At 52.3% G+C, this 19503-nt stretch overlaps 1 protein-coding gene across 1 annotated transcript in view; it reads right to left on the bottom strand.

The window, feature by feature from the left end:
* Window positions 1-6113: 6113 nt before the first annotated feature.
* Window positions 6114-19503, bottom strand: part of ppm1da (protein phosphatase, Mg2+/Mn2+ dependent, 1Da) — a 48302-nt gene continuing 34912 nt past the window's right edge. The window contains exons 3-6 of the mRNA XM_085964688.1: window positions 16696-16820; window positions 11830-12020; window positions 10924-11163; window positions 6114-9556 (exon numbers count right to left, since the gene is read on the bottom strand). Of these exons, the coding sequence (XP_085820814.1) occupies window positions 9092-9556; window positions 10924-11163; window positions 11830-12020; window positions 16696-16820 (1021 nt within the window). The 3' untranslated portion in view covers window positions 6114-9091. The remainder of the gene's footprint in view (window positions 9557-10923; window positions 11164-11829; window positions 12021-16695; window positions 16821-19503) is intronic.

Genomic DNA, 19503 nt, shown 5'->3' with positions numbered 1-19503 from the left:
AAAAAAGAGACTTGCATTTCTACAGCACCTTTCATGACCTCAGGACATCCCAAAGCGCTTTACAGCCAATGAAGTACTTTTGAAGTGTTGTACTGTTGTAATGTAGGAAACACGGCAGCCAATTTGCACACAGCAAGCTCCCACAAACAGTAATGTGATAATGACCAGGTCATCTGTTTTTTAGTGATGTTGACTGAGGGATAAATATTGGCCCCAGGACACTGGGGAGAACTCCCCTACTTTTCTTCAAAATAGTGGCCATGGGATCTTTTACATCCACCTGACAGGGCAGATGGGGCCTCCTTTAACATCTCATCCGAAAGACGGCACCTCCGACAGTGCAGCACTCCCTCAGTACTGGACTGGAGTGTCAGCCTAGATTTTTGGGCTGAAATCTCTGGAGTGGGACTTGAACCCACAACCTTCTGACTCAGAGGCAAGGGTGCTGCCCACTGAGCCACAGCTGACACAGATACATCCTCCCCGAGGTACGTTGTCGATTGCCATTTGCTTTTTCTCTTTACCAGTTTTCTTCACTCCTCCTCTGAAGGTGCTGACTCCCAGCTGGGATATGCCAGACACCCTCTTGGGAGCACACCCCAAGTGACCATTCTTGATGCATCGGCCTAGGCATTGAGTGGTGGCAGGATATTTGTATGGAACCTTGGTTAGACCACACTTGGAGCACTGTGAACAGTTCTTGTCTCCATACAGGAAACTTTCGTTTAACCGGAGGTGAAATGTCCGGAAAGCTTTATCTACCGGCAAAATTCAGGAGCCGTTTCCTATAAGTTTTTTTTACTTCTCATTGCTTTTTTTTTTCTCCAGTCAGGCTCTGCAAGGTCTAGCTGCAGCTGTTGCTTAGCTACAGAGACGCTTTTAAGCTGCAGCTGACTGTTTTGAAGCTGTTGCTAAGCAACCGGGTTTGTTGATTCAAACGGAGCTCAAAAGCTCCGTATGTTTTAACATTAGCGCTGGTTTCTACGGCAGTTTTGATGGTACGGCACCAGCTCGGTCCCGTCAGTGCCGGATACCAGAAAGTTTCCTGTAATATAAAAAGGACTTTGAAGCACTGGAGAGGGTGCAAAAAAGATTTACAAGAATGATACCAGAAATGAGAGGTTATACCTATCAGGAAAGATTGAACAGGCTGGGGCTCTTTTCTTTAGAAAAGTGAAGACTGAGGGGTGACCTGATAGAGGTCTTTAAGATTATGAAAGGGTTTGATAGGGTAGACTTAGAAAAGATGTTTCCACTTGTGGGCGAGACCAGAACTATGGGCCATAAATATAAGACAGTCACTAATAAATCCAATGGTGAATTCAGGAGAAACCTCTTTACCCAGAGAATGGCGAGAATGTGGAGCTCGCTACCACAGGGAGTGGTTGAAGAGAAATAGCACAGATGCATTTAAGGGGAAGCTAGATAAACACATGAGGGAGAAAGGAATAGAAGGATATAAAATTCTAACAGGACTAGACAGACTAGATGTAGGAAGGATGTTCCCGATGGCGGGGGAGTCCAGAACCAGGGGTCACAGTCTAAGGATAAGGGGTAAGCCATTTAGGACAGAGATGAGGAGGAATTTCTTCACCCAGAGAGTGGTGAACCTGTGGAATTCTCTACCAAAGGCGGCAGATGAGGCCAATTCATTAAATATATTCAAGAAGGAGTTAGATATATTTCTTGAGGCTAAAGGGATCAAGAGATATGGGGAGAAAGCAGGGACAGGGTATTGAATTTGGATGATCAGCCATGATCTCATTAAATGGTGGAGCAGACTCGAGGGGCCGAATGGCCTACTCCTGCTCCTATCTTCTATGTTTCTATGATATGTTGATGGGTTGGATGAACAAAGGTGGGAGGAGGCTCATGTGGAGCACAAACGCCAGCATAGACCTGTTGGGCCGAATGGCCTGTTCCTGCTCTGTAAATACTTTGTAATATTACAAAGGGGTCATGAGGGGGCCTCACAGCCAAGCCCACATACATTATTCGCCAGAATCGGAGCTGATTTCATCTCCTCCCTAACACAGGGGTGCTGAGGCTAATTGAAGTGCCTCAGCTGTTGGCCCAGCTTAGATTATTTTTATTTGTTCATGGGATCTGGGCATCGCTGGCAAGGCCTGCACTTATTGGCCATCCCTAATCGCCCTCGAGAAGGTGGTGGTGAGCCGCCATTTGAGGGGCAGATAAGAGTCAACCACATTGCTGTGGGTCTGGAGTCACATATAGGTCAGACCGGGTAAGGACGGCAGATTTCCTTCCCTGAAGGACATCAGTGAACCAGATGGGTTTTTACGACAATCCGGTAGTTTCCATGGTCACCATTACGGATACTGATAGAAACATAGAAAAATATGAGTAAGACATTCGGCCCTTCGAACCTACTCCGCCATTCAATATGATCATGGCTGATCCTCTATCTCAATACCATATTCCCGCTCTCTCCCCATACTCCTTGACGCCTTTTGCGTCTAGAAATCTATCTCCTTAAATAAATTCAGTGACTTGGCCTCCACAGCCTTCTGTGGTAGAGAATTCCACAGGTTCACCACCCTGAGTGAAGAAATTTCTCCTCATCTCAGTCCTAAATGTCCTACCCCATATCCTGAGACTGTGACCCCTCGTTCTAGACCCCCCCAGCCAGGTGAAACATCCTCCCTGCATCCAGTCTGTCTAGCCCTGTCAGAATTTTATACGTTTCAATGAGATCTCCTCTCATTCTTCTAAACTCTAGTGAATACAGGCCTAGTCGACCCAATCGCTCCTCATACGACAGTCCTGCCATCCTAGGAATCAGTCTGGTGAACCTTCGCTGCACTCCCTCTATGGCAAGTATATCTTTCTTAGGTAAGGAGACCAAAACTGCACACAGTACTCCAGGTGTGGTCTCACCAAGGCCCTGTATAACTGCAGTAAGACATACTTGCTCCTGTACTCAAATTCTCTTGCAATGAAGGCCAACCTGCCATTTGCCTTCCTAACTGCTTGCTGCACCTGCATGTTTGCTTTCAGTGACTGGTGTACAAGGACACCCAGGTCCCTTTGTACATCAACATTTCCCAATCTATCACCATTTAAATAATACTCTGCCTTTCTGTTTTTCCTACCGAAGTGGATAACTTCACATTTATCCACGTTATTCTGCATCTGCCATGTATTTGCCCACTCACTAAACTTGTCTAAATCGCCTTGAAGCCTCTTTGCATCCTCCTCACAACCCCACCTAGTTTCATGTCATCAGCAAACTTGGAAATATTACATTTGGTTCCCTCATCCAAATCATTGATATATATTGTGACTAGCTGGGACCCAAGCACTGATCCCTGCGGTACCCCACTAGTCACCTGCCACACCGAAAAAGACCCATTTATTCCTACTCTCTGTTTCCTGTCTGTTAACCAATTTTCAATCCATGCCAGTATATTACCCCCAATCCCATGTGCTTTAATTTTGCACACTAACCTCTTATGTGGGACTTTATCAAAGGCCTTCTGAAAATCCAAATACACCACATCAGCTGGTTCTCCCTTATCTATTCTACCAGTTACATCCTCAAAAAAACTCCAGTAGGTTTGTCAAACACAATTTCCCTTTCATAAATCCATGTTGACTTTGTCTAATCCCGTTGATATTTTCTAAGTGTCCTGTTATCACATCCTTTATAATAGACTCTAGCATTTTCCCTACTACTGATGTTAGGCTAACCGGTCTGTAGTTCCGTGTTTTCTCTCTCCCTCCTTTTTTAAATAGTGGGGTTACATTTGCCACCCTCCAATCTGCAGGAACGGTTCCATAATCTATAGAATTTTGGAAGATGACAACCAATGCATCCACTATTTCCATGGCTACCTCTTTTAGTACTCTGGAATGCAGCTTTCAGTCCCATTAATTTCTCCAGCACAATTTTTTTTACCAATACAATTTCCTTTAATTCCTCCTTCTCACTAGACCCTTAGTTCCTTAGCATTTCTGGGAAGTTATTTGTGTCCTCCACCGTGAAGACAGAACCAAAGTATTTTTTAATTGCTCAGCCATTTCCTTGTTCCCCATTATAAATTCTCCCGTTTCTGACTGTAAGGGACCTACATTTGTCTTCACTAATCTTTTTCTTTTTACATACTTGTAGAAGCTTTTACAGTCTTTTTTATGTTCCTTGCAAGTTTACTCTCATAGTCTAATTTTTCCCCCTCTTAATCAATCTCTTGGTCCTTTTTTTGCTGAATTCTAAACTGCTCCCAATCCTCAGGCTTGCTACTTTTTCTGGCAACTTTATATGACTCCTCTTTGGATCTAATACTGTCCTTAATTTCTTTTGTTAGCCATGGTTGGGCCACTTTTCCTTGTGTTTGTGTGTGATACATGAGCCTTTATGGTCTGCAGTGCCTCCCAGTTCAGTGTCCATCTCTCCCTAAGCGCCCTTCTCCCTCAAAGGTTAAGCTAGTGCATTGTACAATCACGCCGTTCCCAAATCAACGCTTAACATTAGCTCTGTGAACTTATATGTCCAACATGAAAAGGGCTTGCGTAAGCTGCCCCGAGTGCTCAGACACTCCTGGCGTGGTACGGCACTGTGCAGTACCGATCAGGAACATCCCAAGTTCAATCCCTATTCCACGCTGAGGGCTCGACAATGAGTCAAGGGCTGGGCTAAAAAAGATGGAAAATGAAGCATGCTGATAATCCCGATTTGAAAGTGTAGGTGTGGGAAAGTTCCCTCTGCAATCTTGGAGCATCCCAGATTTTAAGTCGCTCCTCCATTGGCGGCCGTGCCTTCAGCTGCCTGGGCCCCAAGCTCTGGGATTCCCTCCCTAAACCTCTCCGCCACACTCTCTCTCTCCTCTTTTAAGATGCTCCTCAAAACCTTTTTTGGTCACCTGCCCTAATATCTCCGTGTGGCTCAATGTCAAATTTTGTCTGCTTTCTGCTCCTTGGGACATTTTATTACGTTAAAGGCACTATATAAATGCAAGTTGTTGTTGTGTGGCCAGTAGCGATTCACTTGTGGTCAAATAACCCGATTGGGGATAGGATGGGAAAGTGGAGTTGAGGGCGAAGATCAGCCATGGGGCCGCATGACCTACTCCTGCTCCCAATTCTAATGTTCTTACGACAGTCACCATCAGGGTCCTTACAGACTGGTCCACTGGGTGAGATACCAGACAGCAGCCAGTGCCCATGGATCTGTACCTGAGCAGAAACCAACAGCTGAAGAAGGGGAGAACAGGGGAAAAAAAAGACAGCGAGACCAAACCCTGTGACGTCCTGCCCAGTGTTACCACCAATGAGGCCCAGAGTTAGGCTTGTGCAGAACATAAAATATTTGAATTTCTAAAGTGCCTTTTCATGACCTCGGGACGTCCCAAAGCGCTTTACAGCCAATGAAGTACTTTTTGAAGCGTGGTCACTGTTGTGATGTAGAAAACATGGCAGCCAATTTGCGCACAGCAAGCTCCCACAAACAGCAATGTGATCACGATAATGTGTTTTTAGTGATGTTGGTTGAGGGATTACATATTGGCCCAGGACAAATAGTGCCGTGGGATCTTTAACGTCCACCCGAGGGGGAAACCGGGGCCTCGGTTTAACGTCTCATCCGAAAGACGGCACCACCGACCGTGCAGCGCTCCCTCAGCACTGCACTGGGAGTTGTCAGCCTAGATTTTTGTGCTCAAGTCTCTGGAGTGAGACTTGAACCCACAACCTTCTGACTCACGAGGCGAGGGTGCTGCCCACTGAGCCACGGGATCCGTTATCTGTAATGCTGCAGTAATGTTAGGAGACCCGAGCAGATGAGTGTTCCAACTAAAACCGATTTTAAAAATACAGGGATCAAAATAATGTCCGCTTGGCAAACCACCTTCTGTCAAACAATCGGCACTGGAGCAGTTCGGGCGAGGGGGCTTTCGACAAGTCCTTTCAGGGCAGCTGGTAACAAGCCAAGCATCGGCAAACGCTCAGACCCTCCTTCCACCAAGAAAAACGCACACGCCAAAGCTGTTTGAGAAAAGCCCCCACCATTAACCGGCCACGCTCCTGCTCGCCGCAACAATGGATTGAAACGCACCTCACATTGGGGCGGAGGAGAATAAGGACAACACTGGATCCGATAAGAGAGAGCAATCATTTTATTTAGCGAAACAGTAGAGTAACGAGAGGCTAATACTTGGAAACAGAGCTTTCAAATATATATATATATACACACATATATATATATATATAAATACAAAATTAGTAAAATTCCCATTTGTAATTGTAGCAGCACCGTCAATACAAGGGATTAAGGATAACGCGCTCCCTCATCAATGGAGAACAGGTCGAGTGGCAAGGTTCGCGACACACTGCTCAAGATTCATTTCCTCTCTCACCCTCTTCCCCAACCATTGGTTAAAAAAAAAGTAGTAAGCTCTGGATTAGGAAGAGGAGGAGGCCATTCAGCCCCGCCAGCCTTGTTCCGCCATTCGGTCGGATCAAGGCCGAATCTGGTCGCAGCGTTGCTCGGAGCCCCCGCTCCTCCCCCAAGAGGCGAGATTTTACAACAGAGGTTGGGTTTACGGACATTCACTTCCCCCACCCCCCCACCTAAAGAACACGCGTTTTAAGTGCTTCCCCCTCCTGGCCATGTTTTTTTTTTTTAATGCCAACGTGGGCCGGCAACTGGTCATTTAGGAATCCAGGACCTGGGGGGGGGGGGGGGGGGTCTGGAAACCAGACTGCTTCTAATTTAGCTACAGAGCAAGGCTCTGGAGAGGCTGCAAAAAACAGAATTACAAGGATGATACCAGAAATGCGAGGTTGTACCCATCAGGAAAGGATGAACAGGCTGGGGCTCGTTTCTCTTGAAAAGAGAAGGGTGAGGGGGGACCTAATAGAGGTCTTTAAAATTATGAAAGGTTTTGATAGATTGGAGACAGAATGTTTCCACTTGTGGGGAAGAGCAAAACTAGAGATCATCAACATAAGATAGTCACCAACAAATCCAATAGGGAATTCGGGAGAAATTTCTTTACCCAGAGAGTGGTGAGAATGTGGAACTCGCTACCACAGGGAGTGGTTGAAGCGAATAGTATAGATACATTTAAGGGGAGGCTGGACAAGCATATATGAGTGAGAAGGGAATAGAGGATTACGCTGATAGATTTAGATGAGGAAAGACGGGAGGAGGCTCGAGTGGAGCATAAACACCGGCATGGACTGGTTGGGCCGAATGACCTGTTTCTGTGCGCTATGTAATCCCCTATGTGACTTGACACACCTTTAACGGCGCAGCCCTTTTGCCAGATGCACAACCTCAAGAGAGACGGGAGTCATCGCGCTGAGCCTCCCAGGCATTCAAAGACAAAGGACGGCGCAAAAAACACGCACCCTTGCGCACGCCTTAAAAAAAAAAAACAGAACAGAATCGCAAATTGTTTTTGCAGCCTGTGCCAGAAAGGACACGGACGCTCGGAATGTCGGAACGCGATAAACCCCCCGCGCTCCACTGAACTGGTTACAAAAAAAGCAAGAGCTGGTCACTAAAAGGAATAAACGGCATTGAAACCCTGCCTTTCTCACACGGCGAAAGTGGCTCCAGGTGTCCCGGGTAATTCAGTTAAAACCTTCATTAAAAAAAATTTTTTTGCAGCACGACGATTTGTTTCCCAGATAAAATTTCCCAGCCACAGTATTAATTGGTTAAAAACACCCACAAAGGCGAGACAGGTTAAAACAGATTTTTGTACACTTTTTAAAATTAGAATAAAAGGGAAGCGTTGGGGCCGCGTGAGGGCAGAGCCGCGGGCTGGACTCCCGGTCCGCGCCTCGCTGGCTGCTCCGATGGGTGGCAGAGCGCGACGTCACTGGTGGACAGCGACACGCCCGGCTCGCGGTCCCCATTGTTAAACCCCCCCGCCCCCACCACACTCACACACAACCCCCGCGCGATGACAGGGCTGTGAGAGAGCGGAAGTGTATCTATAGCAGGGACAGGGTACTGAATTTGGATGATCAGCCATGATCTCATTAAATGGCGGAACAGGTTCGAGGAGCCGAATGGCCTACTCCTGCTCCTATCTTCTATGTTTCTATGTATCAATTCAAGGCTCTGGGGTGGGGTGGGAAAGAATGTGGCACACTTTGGTGAAGTAGCGGAGCTACCGGTGGAACCAAACTGGCTGCCCGGTGAGGACAGGGAGCTGGATTCAAGCACCAGCAATCAATCAATCCACCTGGCTAATCGTCTCCGTCCCTGTGCGAGCCCCACAGCGCCAAGCCGTCACAGCGAGGCTGGTGATTGAGTGATGCCTCCTGTGGCGATTTTGATCGGCAGGATCGGGCGAGTGGGGCGTGGAAGGTTAGTGGTTAACAGACACGGCGTGCCGCAGAGTGCGGTGATCAGGAGTAACCGTGCAATCGCCCCCCCCCCAACCCCGTCCAGAACCACCGATTAACCGCATCGCGCGCACACGGGTCCGGTGGCGTACGGAAGCCGCGACAACTTGGCACAGATCATACACGGGAGTCACGGTTTTAGTCACTAGCGGATTCCGACACGCCGTGCCAGGACGCTGGGTGATTTGATGCCAGCGGTCTGATCTTGCTCCGGGATCAGTCGGTGTTGGTGACAAGCCCCACAGGTCTCGGGTCCCGGCTCTAGCGGAATACCAAACCTCAGCCGAGGCACGGGGGGGGGCGCGCGGGGCAGAGAGGGAGGGAACACCTGGTCAAGCACAAGGTGGGGACGGGGAGGGGGAAGAAACAACCTCGTCACTCGAGTAACCAAAACATGAGAGAAAGATGTCGGACGGCGAGCGATGGGAAGAGGGGGTGGGGGAGAGAGAGTTACAGAGCGCGCTACCTTCCCTCAGTTCTACGCACGGGGGGGGGGGGGGGGGGGGGAATAAAAAAACCAGTAAAACGGTGCAGGAATATTGCTATTTTACAAACCAATAAAAACAACCATACAAACATCAACAGAATCTAGTGTCGATGGGGTCTTTCCTTTTTTGTTTTTCTTTACAGATTTTAAAATAATGAATTAATCAGTGTCAAGGGCCCTTCGACTCGCCCCCACCCCCCAGCCCCTGGGTGTCTGACGCGCTCCACATCAGCACACACACACAGTCTTCCTGTGCTGCTGCAGCAGTGGGTTCCTCAGTCTCCGCTGGCCCCTCAGGCTCCTCCTCGTCACTTGCTTCTCGGGGTTCCGGCGCCTGGAGCCGACCCCTGGGCTCCCCGCCACGGCCTTCGCCGTTCCCGCCCCTCCCCCGCTCGTGCGCCCGGGGCGGGGCTTCAGTCTCTTGGCGGCCGAGACCGGCGTCGCCCCGTTCAGCTCCTCCAGCGTCCGCTTGAAGCCAGCGACAGCCCGGCCCCAGTCCGTGCCTGGGGGGGAGGCCACGGCCCAGGACGCCCTCCGCCGCTCCCGGTTCTCGGCCGCCGCCGCCCCTCCTGGCTCCGTCGCCGCGGCGACAGCGGGCAGCGGCGGCGAGCTCCTCCCGCACCGCGCGTCTCTCCTCGTCAGCACAGGAACGAAACCAGAGCGAAACCAGTGCGGAGTCAAGTCCTCCGAAACCTGCAGGGGGAAGAAACAAGAAAGAGGCGGCAATGTTAATGAACATACTTAAGAAACAGGAGCAGGAGCCGGTCAATCGGCCCCTCGAGCCTGCTCCGCCATTCAATAAGATCATAGCTGATCCAATCTTGGCCTCAACGCCACTTTCCCACCCGATCCCCATACCCCTCGACTCCCTGTAGTTCAAATGTCTGTCAATCTCCGCCTTGAATATATTCAATGGCCCAGCCGCCACAGCTCTCTGGGGTAGAGAATTCCAAAGATTCACAACCCTCTGAGAGAAGAAGTTGTTCCTCCTCATCTCCGTCTTAAATGGGCGACCCATTACTCTGAAACTATGCCCCCTGGTTCCAGATTCCCCCACTCCTCTCCGCGTCCACCATGAAAGACTCACATTTCTACAGCGCCTATCACCACCTCAGGACGTCCCAAAGCGCTTTACAGCCAATAAAGTACTTTTAAAGTGTAGTCACTGTTGTAATGAAGGAAATGCGGCAGCTAATTTGTGCACAGCGAGATCCCACAAACAGCAATGAGGTAATACGAACATAAGAATTAGGAGCAGGAGTCGGCCATTCAGCCCCTCGAGCCTGCTCCGCCATTCAATAAGATCATGGCTGATCATCGACCTCAACTCCACTTTCCCGCCCAATCCCCATATCCCTTGATTCCCTTAGAGTCCAAAAATCTATCAATCTCAGTCTTGAATATACTCAACGACTGAGCCTCCACAGCCCACTGGGGCAGAGAATTCCAAAGATCCACAACCTTTGAGTGAAGAAATATCTCTTAATGACCAGATGATCTGTTTTTAGTGATGCTGATTGAGGGATAAATATTGGGCCCAGGACACCGGGGAGAACTCCCCTGCTCTTCAAAATAGTGGCGGAAGATCTTTTACATCCACCCGAGAGCGCGGAAGGGGCCGAGGTTTAACAGCTCACCCGAAAGACGTCACCTCCGACAGTGCGGCGCTCCCTCAGTACGGCGCTCCCTCAGCACTGCCCCTCCGACAGTGCGGCGCTCACTCAGTACTGCCCCTCCGACAGTGCGGCGCTCCCTCAGTACTGCCCTTCCGACAGTGCGTCGCTCCCTCAGTACTGCCCCTCCGACAGTGCGGCGCTCCCTCAGTACTGCCCCTCCGACAGTGCAGAGCTCCCTCAGCACTGCTCTGGGAGTGTCAGCCTGGATTATGGGTCTCACGGAGAGATCTGGACACAACTGAACCACTCGAAGTGCGGTCTGACCCAGGTCAAACCCGACACAACCGCCTGGCGTGTTTAACCGTCCACGGGACAGGTGGAAGGTTCCGGCAGCCTGCACGACGCAGCGGATTCCCCCCCCCCCCCCCCCCAAACAAACCTTACCTTCAGCGGTGGCGTGGAGCAGGGGGACGATGGGATGTGGCCGGACGCCTCGATCTGGTGGAAGGGGCCGTCGGTCAGATTGAGTCGCAGCTCCTCGCCGCAGAGCCTGTCACAGCCCCGCGAGGGCGGGTCGATGCAGATCACCACGGCGCTGGTGTTGTCGGCGCGCAGCATCCGTTGCCGCCACCGGCCCAGCGCACGGGTGACCAGCAGTCTGGCACTGGTCGGTCCTGGCTCCTCCTGCCAGAACACAGAGAAAGGCAGCAACATTAACAATGGGAATTCATTTTTGCGGCCACGCGTCGTGGCACCACAACTGCCCTCCAGTCAATCACTGGATTACTGGTTAGACCACAGCTAGAGCACGGTCAGCGGTTCTGGGCACCACACCTTAGGAAGGATAGATTGGCCTTGGAGGGAGTGCAGCGTAGGTTTACCAGAATGATACCCAGACTGCAAGGGTTAAGTTACGAGGAGCGATTACACAAACTAAGGTTCTATTCCCTGGAATTTAGCAGGTTAAGGAGTAAGTTGAACAAAGTTTTCAGGATATTAAGGGGTAGATAGAGAGAAACTATTTCTGCTGGTTGGGGATTCTAGGACTAGGGGGCAGAGTCTAAAAATTAGAACCAGACCTTTCAGAAGTAAAGTTAGGAAACACTTCGCCACACAAAGGGTGGTAGAAGTTTGGAACTCTCTTCCGCAAACGGCAACTGATGCTAGATCAATTGTCAATTTTAAATCCGAGATTGATAGCTTTCTGTTAACCAAAGGTGTTAAGGGATATGGGCCAAAGGCGGGTACATGGAGTTAGGTCACAGATCAGCCGTGATCTCACTGAATGGCGGAACAGGCTCGAAGGGCTGAATGGCCGACTCCTGTTCCTATGGGGATGAGAGTTCTCACCTGTAATCGCTTCCTGTCCTCGTTGTCGTGGCAGATGGTGACTGCGTCCTGGGCGGGGATCATGTTCCACAGCCCGTCACTGCCGAGGATGATATACTTGTGGTGGCGGCAATTGATGGTGTGAACGCTCGTGTCCGGCTCTGGCGAGACCACAAACTCACCACTGTAAAAATCGTAACTCCACAGATCACCTGCAGGAAAGACAGACAGACAAAATAAAGCCCCAGGCCAGACACTCTGCGGTTTACAGGTCAGTCGACAACAGCCGCGCCCCGTCTGAAACCCCACTGGCTCGCTCGCTCCAAGTGGCCGCAACAAGGAGTCAGATGCTCGGCATCCCGTGGTCTCACAACCCCCCCACGGTCTCAACCCCACCCCCACCCCCCGCTGCCAAATAAAAGGTCGGTCAGTGCGGCACTTACCCCTGGAATAACTTCCGTTTTACAACTCCCCAGTAACGTGGCTGCGACAAAGATAAGTTACGATTTATACTAGTGCTACAACAGGTCGCAGGGCTCAGTACTCGGTGCCTTGCTTTTAATGGTTTATTTCAATGATTTAGACTTCAGTGTAGGGGGCATGATTAAGAAGTTTGCAGAGGATACAAAAATCGGCCGTGTGGTTGATAGTGAGGAAGGAAGCTGCCGACTGCAGGAAGATATCAATGGACTGGTCAGGTGGGCAGAACAGTGACAAAATGGAATTCAATCTGGAGAAGTGCGAGGTAATGCATTTGATTGGGGAGGGCGAACAAGGCAAGGGAATACACATTAAATGGTAGGACATTGAGTAGTGTAGAGGAACAAAGGGACCTTGGAGTGCATGTCCACAGATCCCTGAAGGTAGCAGGCCAGGTAGAGAAGGTGGTTAAGAAGGCATACGGAATACTTGCCTTTATTAGTCGTGGCATAGAACGCAAGAGCAGGGAGGTTATGCTTGAACTGTATAAAACACTAGTTAGGCCACAGCTGGAGTACTGTGTACAGTTCTGGTCACCACATTACAGGAAGGATGTGATTGCACTAGAGAGGGTACAGAGGAGATTTACCAGGATGTTGCCAGGCCTGGAGAATTTTAGCTATGAGGAAAGATTGGAGAGGCTGGGGTTGTTTTCTTTGTAACAGAGGAGGCTGAGAGGAGATTTGATTGAGGTGTATAAAATTATGAGGGGCCCAGATAGAGTGGATAGAAAGGACCTATTTCCCTTAGCAGAAAGGTCAATAATAAGAGGGCATAGATTTAAAGTAATTGGTAGAAGAATTAGAGGGGAGTTGAGGAGAAATGTCTTCACCCAGAGGGTGGTGGGGGTCTGGAACTCACTGCCTGAAAGGGTGGGAGAGGCAGAGAACCTCATCACATTTAAAAAGTACTTGGATGTGCACTTGAAGTGTTGTAACCTACAAGGCTACGGACCAAGAGCTGGAAAGTGGGATTAGGCTGGGGAGCTCTTTTTTGGCCGGCACGGACATGATGGGCCGAATGGCCTCCTTCTGTGCCTTAAATTTCGATGATTCTATAGCACTTTTAACGTAGTAAAACGCCCCAAGGCGCTTCACAGGAGCGTTCCCAAACAAAATTTGACACCGAGTCACCTAAAAAGAAAAAAAAGACTTACATTTATTTTTCACGAGCACCGGACGTCCCAAAGCACTTTACAGCCAATTAAATACTAAGGAGATATTGGGACAGGTGACCAAAAGCTTGGTCAAAGAGGTAGGTTTTAAGGAGCGTCTTAAAGGCGGAGAGGGGCAGAGAGGTTTAGGGCGATAATTTCAGATCTCAGGGCTGCAGCAGCTGAAGGCACGGCCGCCAATGGTGGAGCAATTAACTGCTGCATTGGGACGTTTTACTATGCAAATGGCGCTATAGAAATGCAGGCTGTTGTTGCTGCGGTACAGCACTAAAAAAAAAACTACCTCGAGGTTATTAAAACGAGAGGCTATCGGAGCAACACACATCCATTATTTTACATTTTAATCTAAAATTACACTGTCATCAAAAATTCCAGCCTTGCTTTTTATATAGTCAGCAGAGACACAAACAATTTGTGTGCGTTTGGTGTCGGCCGTGGCTCAGTGGGCAGCACTCGCTCTCTCACCTCGGAGTCAGACGGTTGCGGGTTCAAGCCCCCACTTCAGAGACTTGAGCACAAAACCTCAGGATGTCCCAAAGCGCTTTACAGCCAATGAAGTACTTTTTGAAGTGCAGTTACTGTTGTAATGTAGGAAATACAGCAGCTAATTTACGCACAGCAAGCTCCCACAAACAGCAATGAGATAATGACTGGATAATCTGTTTAAGGTGTTGGTTGAGGGATAAATATTGGCCTGGGACACCTGGGAGAACTCTCCTGCTCTTCTTCGAAATAGTGCGATGGGATCTTTTATGTCCACCTGAGAGGGCAGACAAGGGCCTCGGTTTAACGTCTCATCCAAAAAACGGCACCTCCGACAGTGCAGCAGTCCCTCCGTACCGCACTGGAGTGTCAGCCTGGATTACGTACTCAAATCTTTGGAGTGGGACTCGAACTTTCTGACTCGAAGGCGAGAGTGCTACTACTGAGCCACGGCTGACGTCTTAATAAAACAAAGTAAAATTAAGCAATCATAAGCAATGTTCCATCTTACTTTTTTGGGTGCGCGGCCACTTTAAGGATTCAGTTTTGCACATACGCGAAACTTTACATTGAAAGAGCCGGTCCCGGGCCGTGCAGCTTATAGGGAACATTGATCACAAGTCAACTGGATGAACCCAGGTTATTCATCAACTCAATAAAAGGCAGGTCGACAATGAACTGTGCATTCCTGCTGCCGCCACAAGAGGGCAGCAGAACTGATGCAGAGGATGAACCCGAGCGGCTGGTTGGCGCAATGCACTGAACCTCCACAAGGTGGTAGCAGCCCACACTGACTAGACGGGGACAAGCCTAGGCAAGTTCCACAGACAAGCCCTCCCCGTCCTTCAAATCATCCCACACAGGCAATAAGGGAGGCCGCAGTTCGGATTCCAACAGCGCCTCCCTCCCACCCTGCCAAAAATGTTTTTCTTTTTAAGGACGAGAGGCAGAGAAGCTCGGTTTTATTCCCCGTCGTTTCCCCCTTTGAGCCCCTAACGGGGCAGAGTCAAGCCCTCAGACAGCAGGACTGGGGCGCCATTCTCGGCGCGCCAGCCTAGACGGCAAGCTACCAGACCGTGGGGGGGGCATCGCAGCCACCTCTTGGACGATGGCCTCGGCTGCCCGGCTATTCGACTGCGGGGGGCCTCGCGGCCCAGCCCGCTCCTGTCCTCGTGTAGAGTCTCCACGCGCACTTTAGGGCAGGGGTCGCTGGACAGCTGGGGGGAGAGGCAAGGCTGATTTTATCCCATCGAATCCGATGCACCGGAGGCCATCGTACCGCGGTCTCACTGCCCTCACAGTGCGCACCCGACTCTCTCCGCTCACGTCCTTGTTAGGCCGCGGCAGTGGCCCAATGCACCCGCCCTACCCTTTTTTTTTTTTTAATACTACAACTTCACAAGGCTGATGTAGAGCAACAACTATAAAGTTACAGTAAGGTGGTTAAGCCAGATAATTGCGGCTTAAGTGTGTCGCTGTGATGCCTCCTGTGTGTGTGTCAATGGGGCATTGACGCGTCCTATGTTCCATGGTCTGTTCTGGGTGACCACACTGGAGCGTTTTTAATTCTCCATTAAGTATCCGCATCTGCCGCGGTTTGTGCCGATGCGGCTCAGGGTTTCCCTTAAACCTCGTGATAAAATCGAAGCCTGCGATCTTTCACGAGGTGTGTTTGTTTGTGACGTCTCGTGAACTCCATTTGGCTTTCCGAGCATCGCCAGGGCTGAAGTCGCACTGTCGAAGGTTAAGCGCGTGGATCCAAATGGGCTTGCGCTACTTGAGGGACGGTGTTACAATCCCGGTGGACGGGGAGACGTTTGTTTTCCACGATTCACTTGACTTCCCGGAGGGTTGCAGCAGCGCGGCGAATGGACGGGGGAGCGACGTGCGACAGCCAGGGTGCATATAGTGACAGCACAACTCCCGGCCAGAATGGAGAATACTGGGTACTTACTGACATGAATCAATCATTCATGAAAGAAAGACTTATGAAATAATACTGAGCGGCCTGTGGGTGGCGCTGTCCAGGGAGAGTATAAATACTCGGGCACGGGCCCAGCTTGCGCAGGACATTCTTAACAGGAACTAGTGAAGGGCACAACTAGATCTCCATGTTGTAAAACAGTTGATTAAAGCTTTGTTTAACGCTTCGACCAAGTGCCTAGCAGTTTTCTTACGTCACTTACCGCCGTCAAGCACGGCTGTGAGTGACTGGGATTGATTTTGAAAAACACAATTTTGTATTTCACGGTCAGCTGTGGCTCAGTGGGTAGCACTCTCGCCTCGGAGTCAGAAGGTCGTGGGTTCAAGTCCCACTCGAGACTTGAGTACAAAAATCCAGGCTGACACTCCAGTGAGGTACTGAGGGAGTGCAGCACTATCGGAGGTGCCGTCTTTCAGATGAGACGTTAAACCGAAGCCCCGTCTGTTCTCTCAGGAAGACGCTTGTCCTACATTACAACAGTGACTACACTTCAAAATGTACTTCATTGGCTGTAAAGTGCTTTGGGACGTCCGGAGGGCATGAAAGGCGCAATAGAAATGCAAGTCTTTCTTTTCTATTATGTAACTATCCTCCACTTCCTGCAATTTGCTGGAGAAATAATCCTGCTTTTATCGGGAGACTTTGCTGTAATTTCAGTTGAGTTCTGTTTGAATCGACTCTTAGCCGCAAGTCCCACCCTGCCTCCAACTTATTATTGACACAGTGATGTCAATATTAACCACCACTGCCCACCCCCGTAACTCACCCAGCGCTCTGGCCACAGCCAGGAAAGGGATCTGGTCAATCACCGTGCTCCTCCGCACGGGGCCATTGTGGGTCAGTCGCGGCCTCTTCCACACCACGCGGTTCACTCCCGACTTGTTGATGACGCTGCCAGGGAGAGAAATGGAACAGAATTAAAACCGGTTCCAGCTCCGACACGGTCAGATACGGACTTCAAACTAGCCTCAGAGAGAGGGCGCGCGAGCGAGCAAGAGAGCGCGAGCGAGAGAGAGAGAGCGCGAGCGCGAGAGAGAGAGCGCGAGCGAGAGAGAGAGCGCGAGCGAGAGAGAGAGCGCGAGCGAGAGAGAGAGCGCGAGCGAGAGAGAGAGCGCGAGCGAGAGAGAGAGCGCGAGCGAGAGAGCGCGAGCGAGCGAGAGAGCGCGAGCGAGAGAGAGCGCGAGCGAGAGAGAGAGCGCGAGCGAGAGAGCGCGAGCGAGAGCGCGAGCGAGAGAGAGAGCGCGAGCGAGAGAGAGAGCGCGAGCGAGAGAGAGAGCGCGAGCGAGAGCGCGAGCGAGAGAGAGAGAGAGCGCGAGCGAGAGAGAGAGCGCGAGCGAGAGAGAGAGCGCGAGCGAGAGAGAGAGCGCGAGCGAGAGAGAGAGCGCGAGCGAGAGCGCGAGCGAGAGAGAGAGCGCGAGCGAGAGAGCGCGAGCGAGAGAGCGCGAGCGAGAGAGCGCGAGCGAGAGCGCGAGCGAGAGAGCGCGAGCGAGAGAGCGCGAGCGAGAGAGCGCGAGAGAGAGAGCGCGAGCGAGAGAGCGCGAGAGAGAGAGCGCGAGAGAGAGAGCGCGAGCGAGAGAGAGCGCGAGCGAGAGAGAGCCCGAGCGAGAGAGAGCGCGAGCGAGAGAGCGCGCGAGCGAGAGAGCGCGAGCGAGAGAGAGAGCGCGAGCGAGAGAGAGAGCGCGAGCGAGAGAGAGAGCGCGAGCGAGAGAGAGAGCGCGAGCGAGAGAGAGAGAGCGCGAGCGAGAGAGAGAGAGCGCGAGCGAGAGAGAGCGCGAGCGAGCGAGAGCGCGAGCGAGAGAGAGCGCGAGCGAGAGAGAGCGCGAGCGAGAGAGAGCGCGAGCGAGAGAGAGCGCGAGCGAGAGAGCGCGAGCGAGAGAGCGCGAGCGAGAGAGAGCGCGAGCGAGAGAGAGCGCGAGCGAGAGAGAGAGCGCGAGCGAGAGAGAGCGCGAGCGAGAGAGAACGCGAGCGAGAGAGAGAGCGCGAGCGAGAGCGCGAGAGAGAGAGAGCGCGAGCGAGAGAGAGAGCGCGAGCGAGAGAGAGAGCGCGAGCGAGAGAGCTAGAGCGAGAGAGCGCGAGCGAGAGAGAGAGCGCGAGCGAGAGCGAGAGAGAGCGCGAGCGAGAGAGAGAGCGCGAGCGAGAGAGAGAGAGCGAGCGAGCGAGAGAGCGCGAGCGAGAGAGAGAGCGCGAGCGAGAGAGCGCGAGCGAGAGAGAGAGCGCGAGCGAGAGAGCGCGAGCGAGCGAGAGAGCGCGAGCGAGAGAGAGCGCGAGCGAGAGAGAGAGCGCGAGCGAGAGAGAGAGCGCGAGCGAGAGAGAGAGAGCGAGCGAGAGAGAGAGCGCGAGCGAGAGAGAGCGCGAGCGAGAGAGAGAGCGCGAGCGAGAGCGCGAGCGCGAGCGAGAGAGAGAGCGCGAGCGAGAGAGAGAGCGCGAGCGAGAGCGCGCGAGCGAGAGAGAGAGTGCGCGAGCGAGAGAGAGAGCGCGAGCGAGAGAGAGAGAGCGCGAGCGAGAGAGAGAGAGCGCGAGCGAGAGAGAGCGCGAGCGAGAGAGAGCGCGAGCGAGAGAGAGAGAGCGCGAGCGAGAGAGAGAGAGCGCGAGCGAGAGAGAGAGAGCGCGAGCGAGAGAGAGAGCGCGAGCGAGAGAGAGAGCGCGAGCGAGAGAGAGCGCGAGCGAGAGAGAGAGAGCGCGATCGAGAGAGAGAGAGCGCGATCGAGAGAGAGAGAGCGCGATCGAGAGAGAGAGAGCGCGATCGAGAGAGAGAGAGCGCGAGCGAGAGAGAGAGCGCGAGCGAGAGAGAGAGCGCGAGCGAGAGAGAGAGCGCGAGAGAGAGAGAGCGCGAGAGAGAGAGAGAGCGCGAGCGAGAGAGAGCGCGAGCGAGAGAGCGCGAGCGAGAGAGAGAGCGCGAGCGAGAGAGAGAGCGCGAGCGAGAGAGAGAGCGCGAGCGAGAGAGAGAGCGCGAGCGAGAGAGAGAGCGCGAGCGAGAGAGAGAGCGCGAGCGAGAGAGAGAGCGCGAGCGAGAGAGAGAGCGCGAGCGAGAGAGCGCGAGCGAGAGAGAGAGCGCGAGCGAGAGAGAGCGCGAGCGAGAGAGCGCGCAAGCGAGAGAGAGAGCGCGAGAGAGAGAGCGCGAGCGAGAGAGAGAGAGCGCGAGCGAGAGAGAGAGAGCGCGAGCGAGAGAGAGAGAGCGCGAGCGAGAGAGAGAGAGCGCGAGCGAGAGAGCGCGAGCTAGAGAGAGAGCGCGAGCGAGAGAGAGAGCGCGAGCGAGAGAGAGAGCGCGAGCGAGAGAGAGAGAGCGCGAGCGAGAGAGCGCGAGCGAGAGCGCGAGCGAGAGAGAGCGCGAGCGAGAGAGAGAGAGAGCGCGAGCGAGAGAGAGCGCGAGCGAGAGAGAGCGCGAGCGAGAGAGAGCGCGAGCGAGAGAGAGCGCGAGCGAGAGAGAGCGCGAGCGAGAGAGCGCGAGCGAGAGCGCGAGCGAGAGAGAGCGCGAGCGAGAGAGAGAGCGCGAGCGAGAGAGAGAGCGAGAGCGCGAGCGAGAGAGAGAGCGAGAGCGCGAGCGAGAGAGAGAGCGCGAGCGAGAGAGAGAGCG

Source organism: Somniosus microcephalus, chromosome 22 (genome assembly GCF_052327205.1).
Source record: "Somniosus microcephalus isolate GS21.2 chromosome 22, FLI_Smic_1.0, whole genome shotgun sequence".
Classification (NCBI taxonomy): domain Eukaryota; kingdom Metazoa; phylum Chordata; class Chondrichthyes; order Squaliformes; family Somniosidae; genus Somniosus; species Somniosus microcephalus.
Note: the sequence above shows the minus strand (reverse complement) of the source record. Positions and strands in the feature narration are given on the sequence as shown.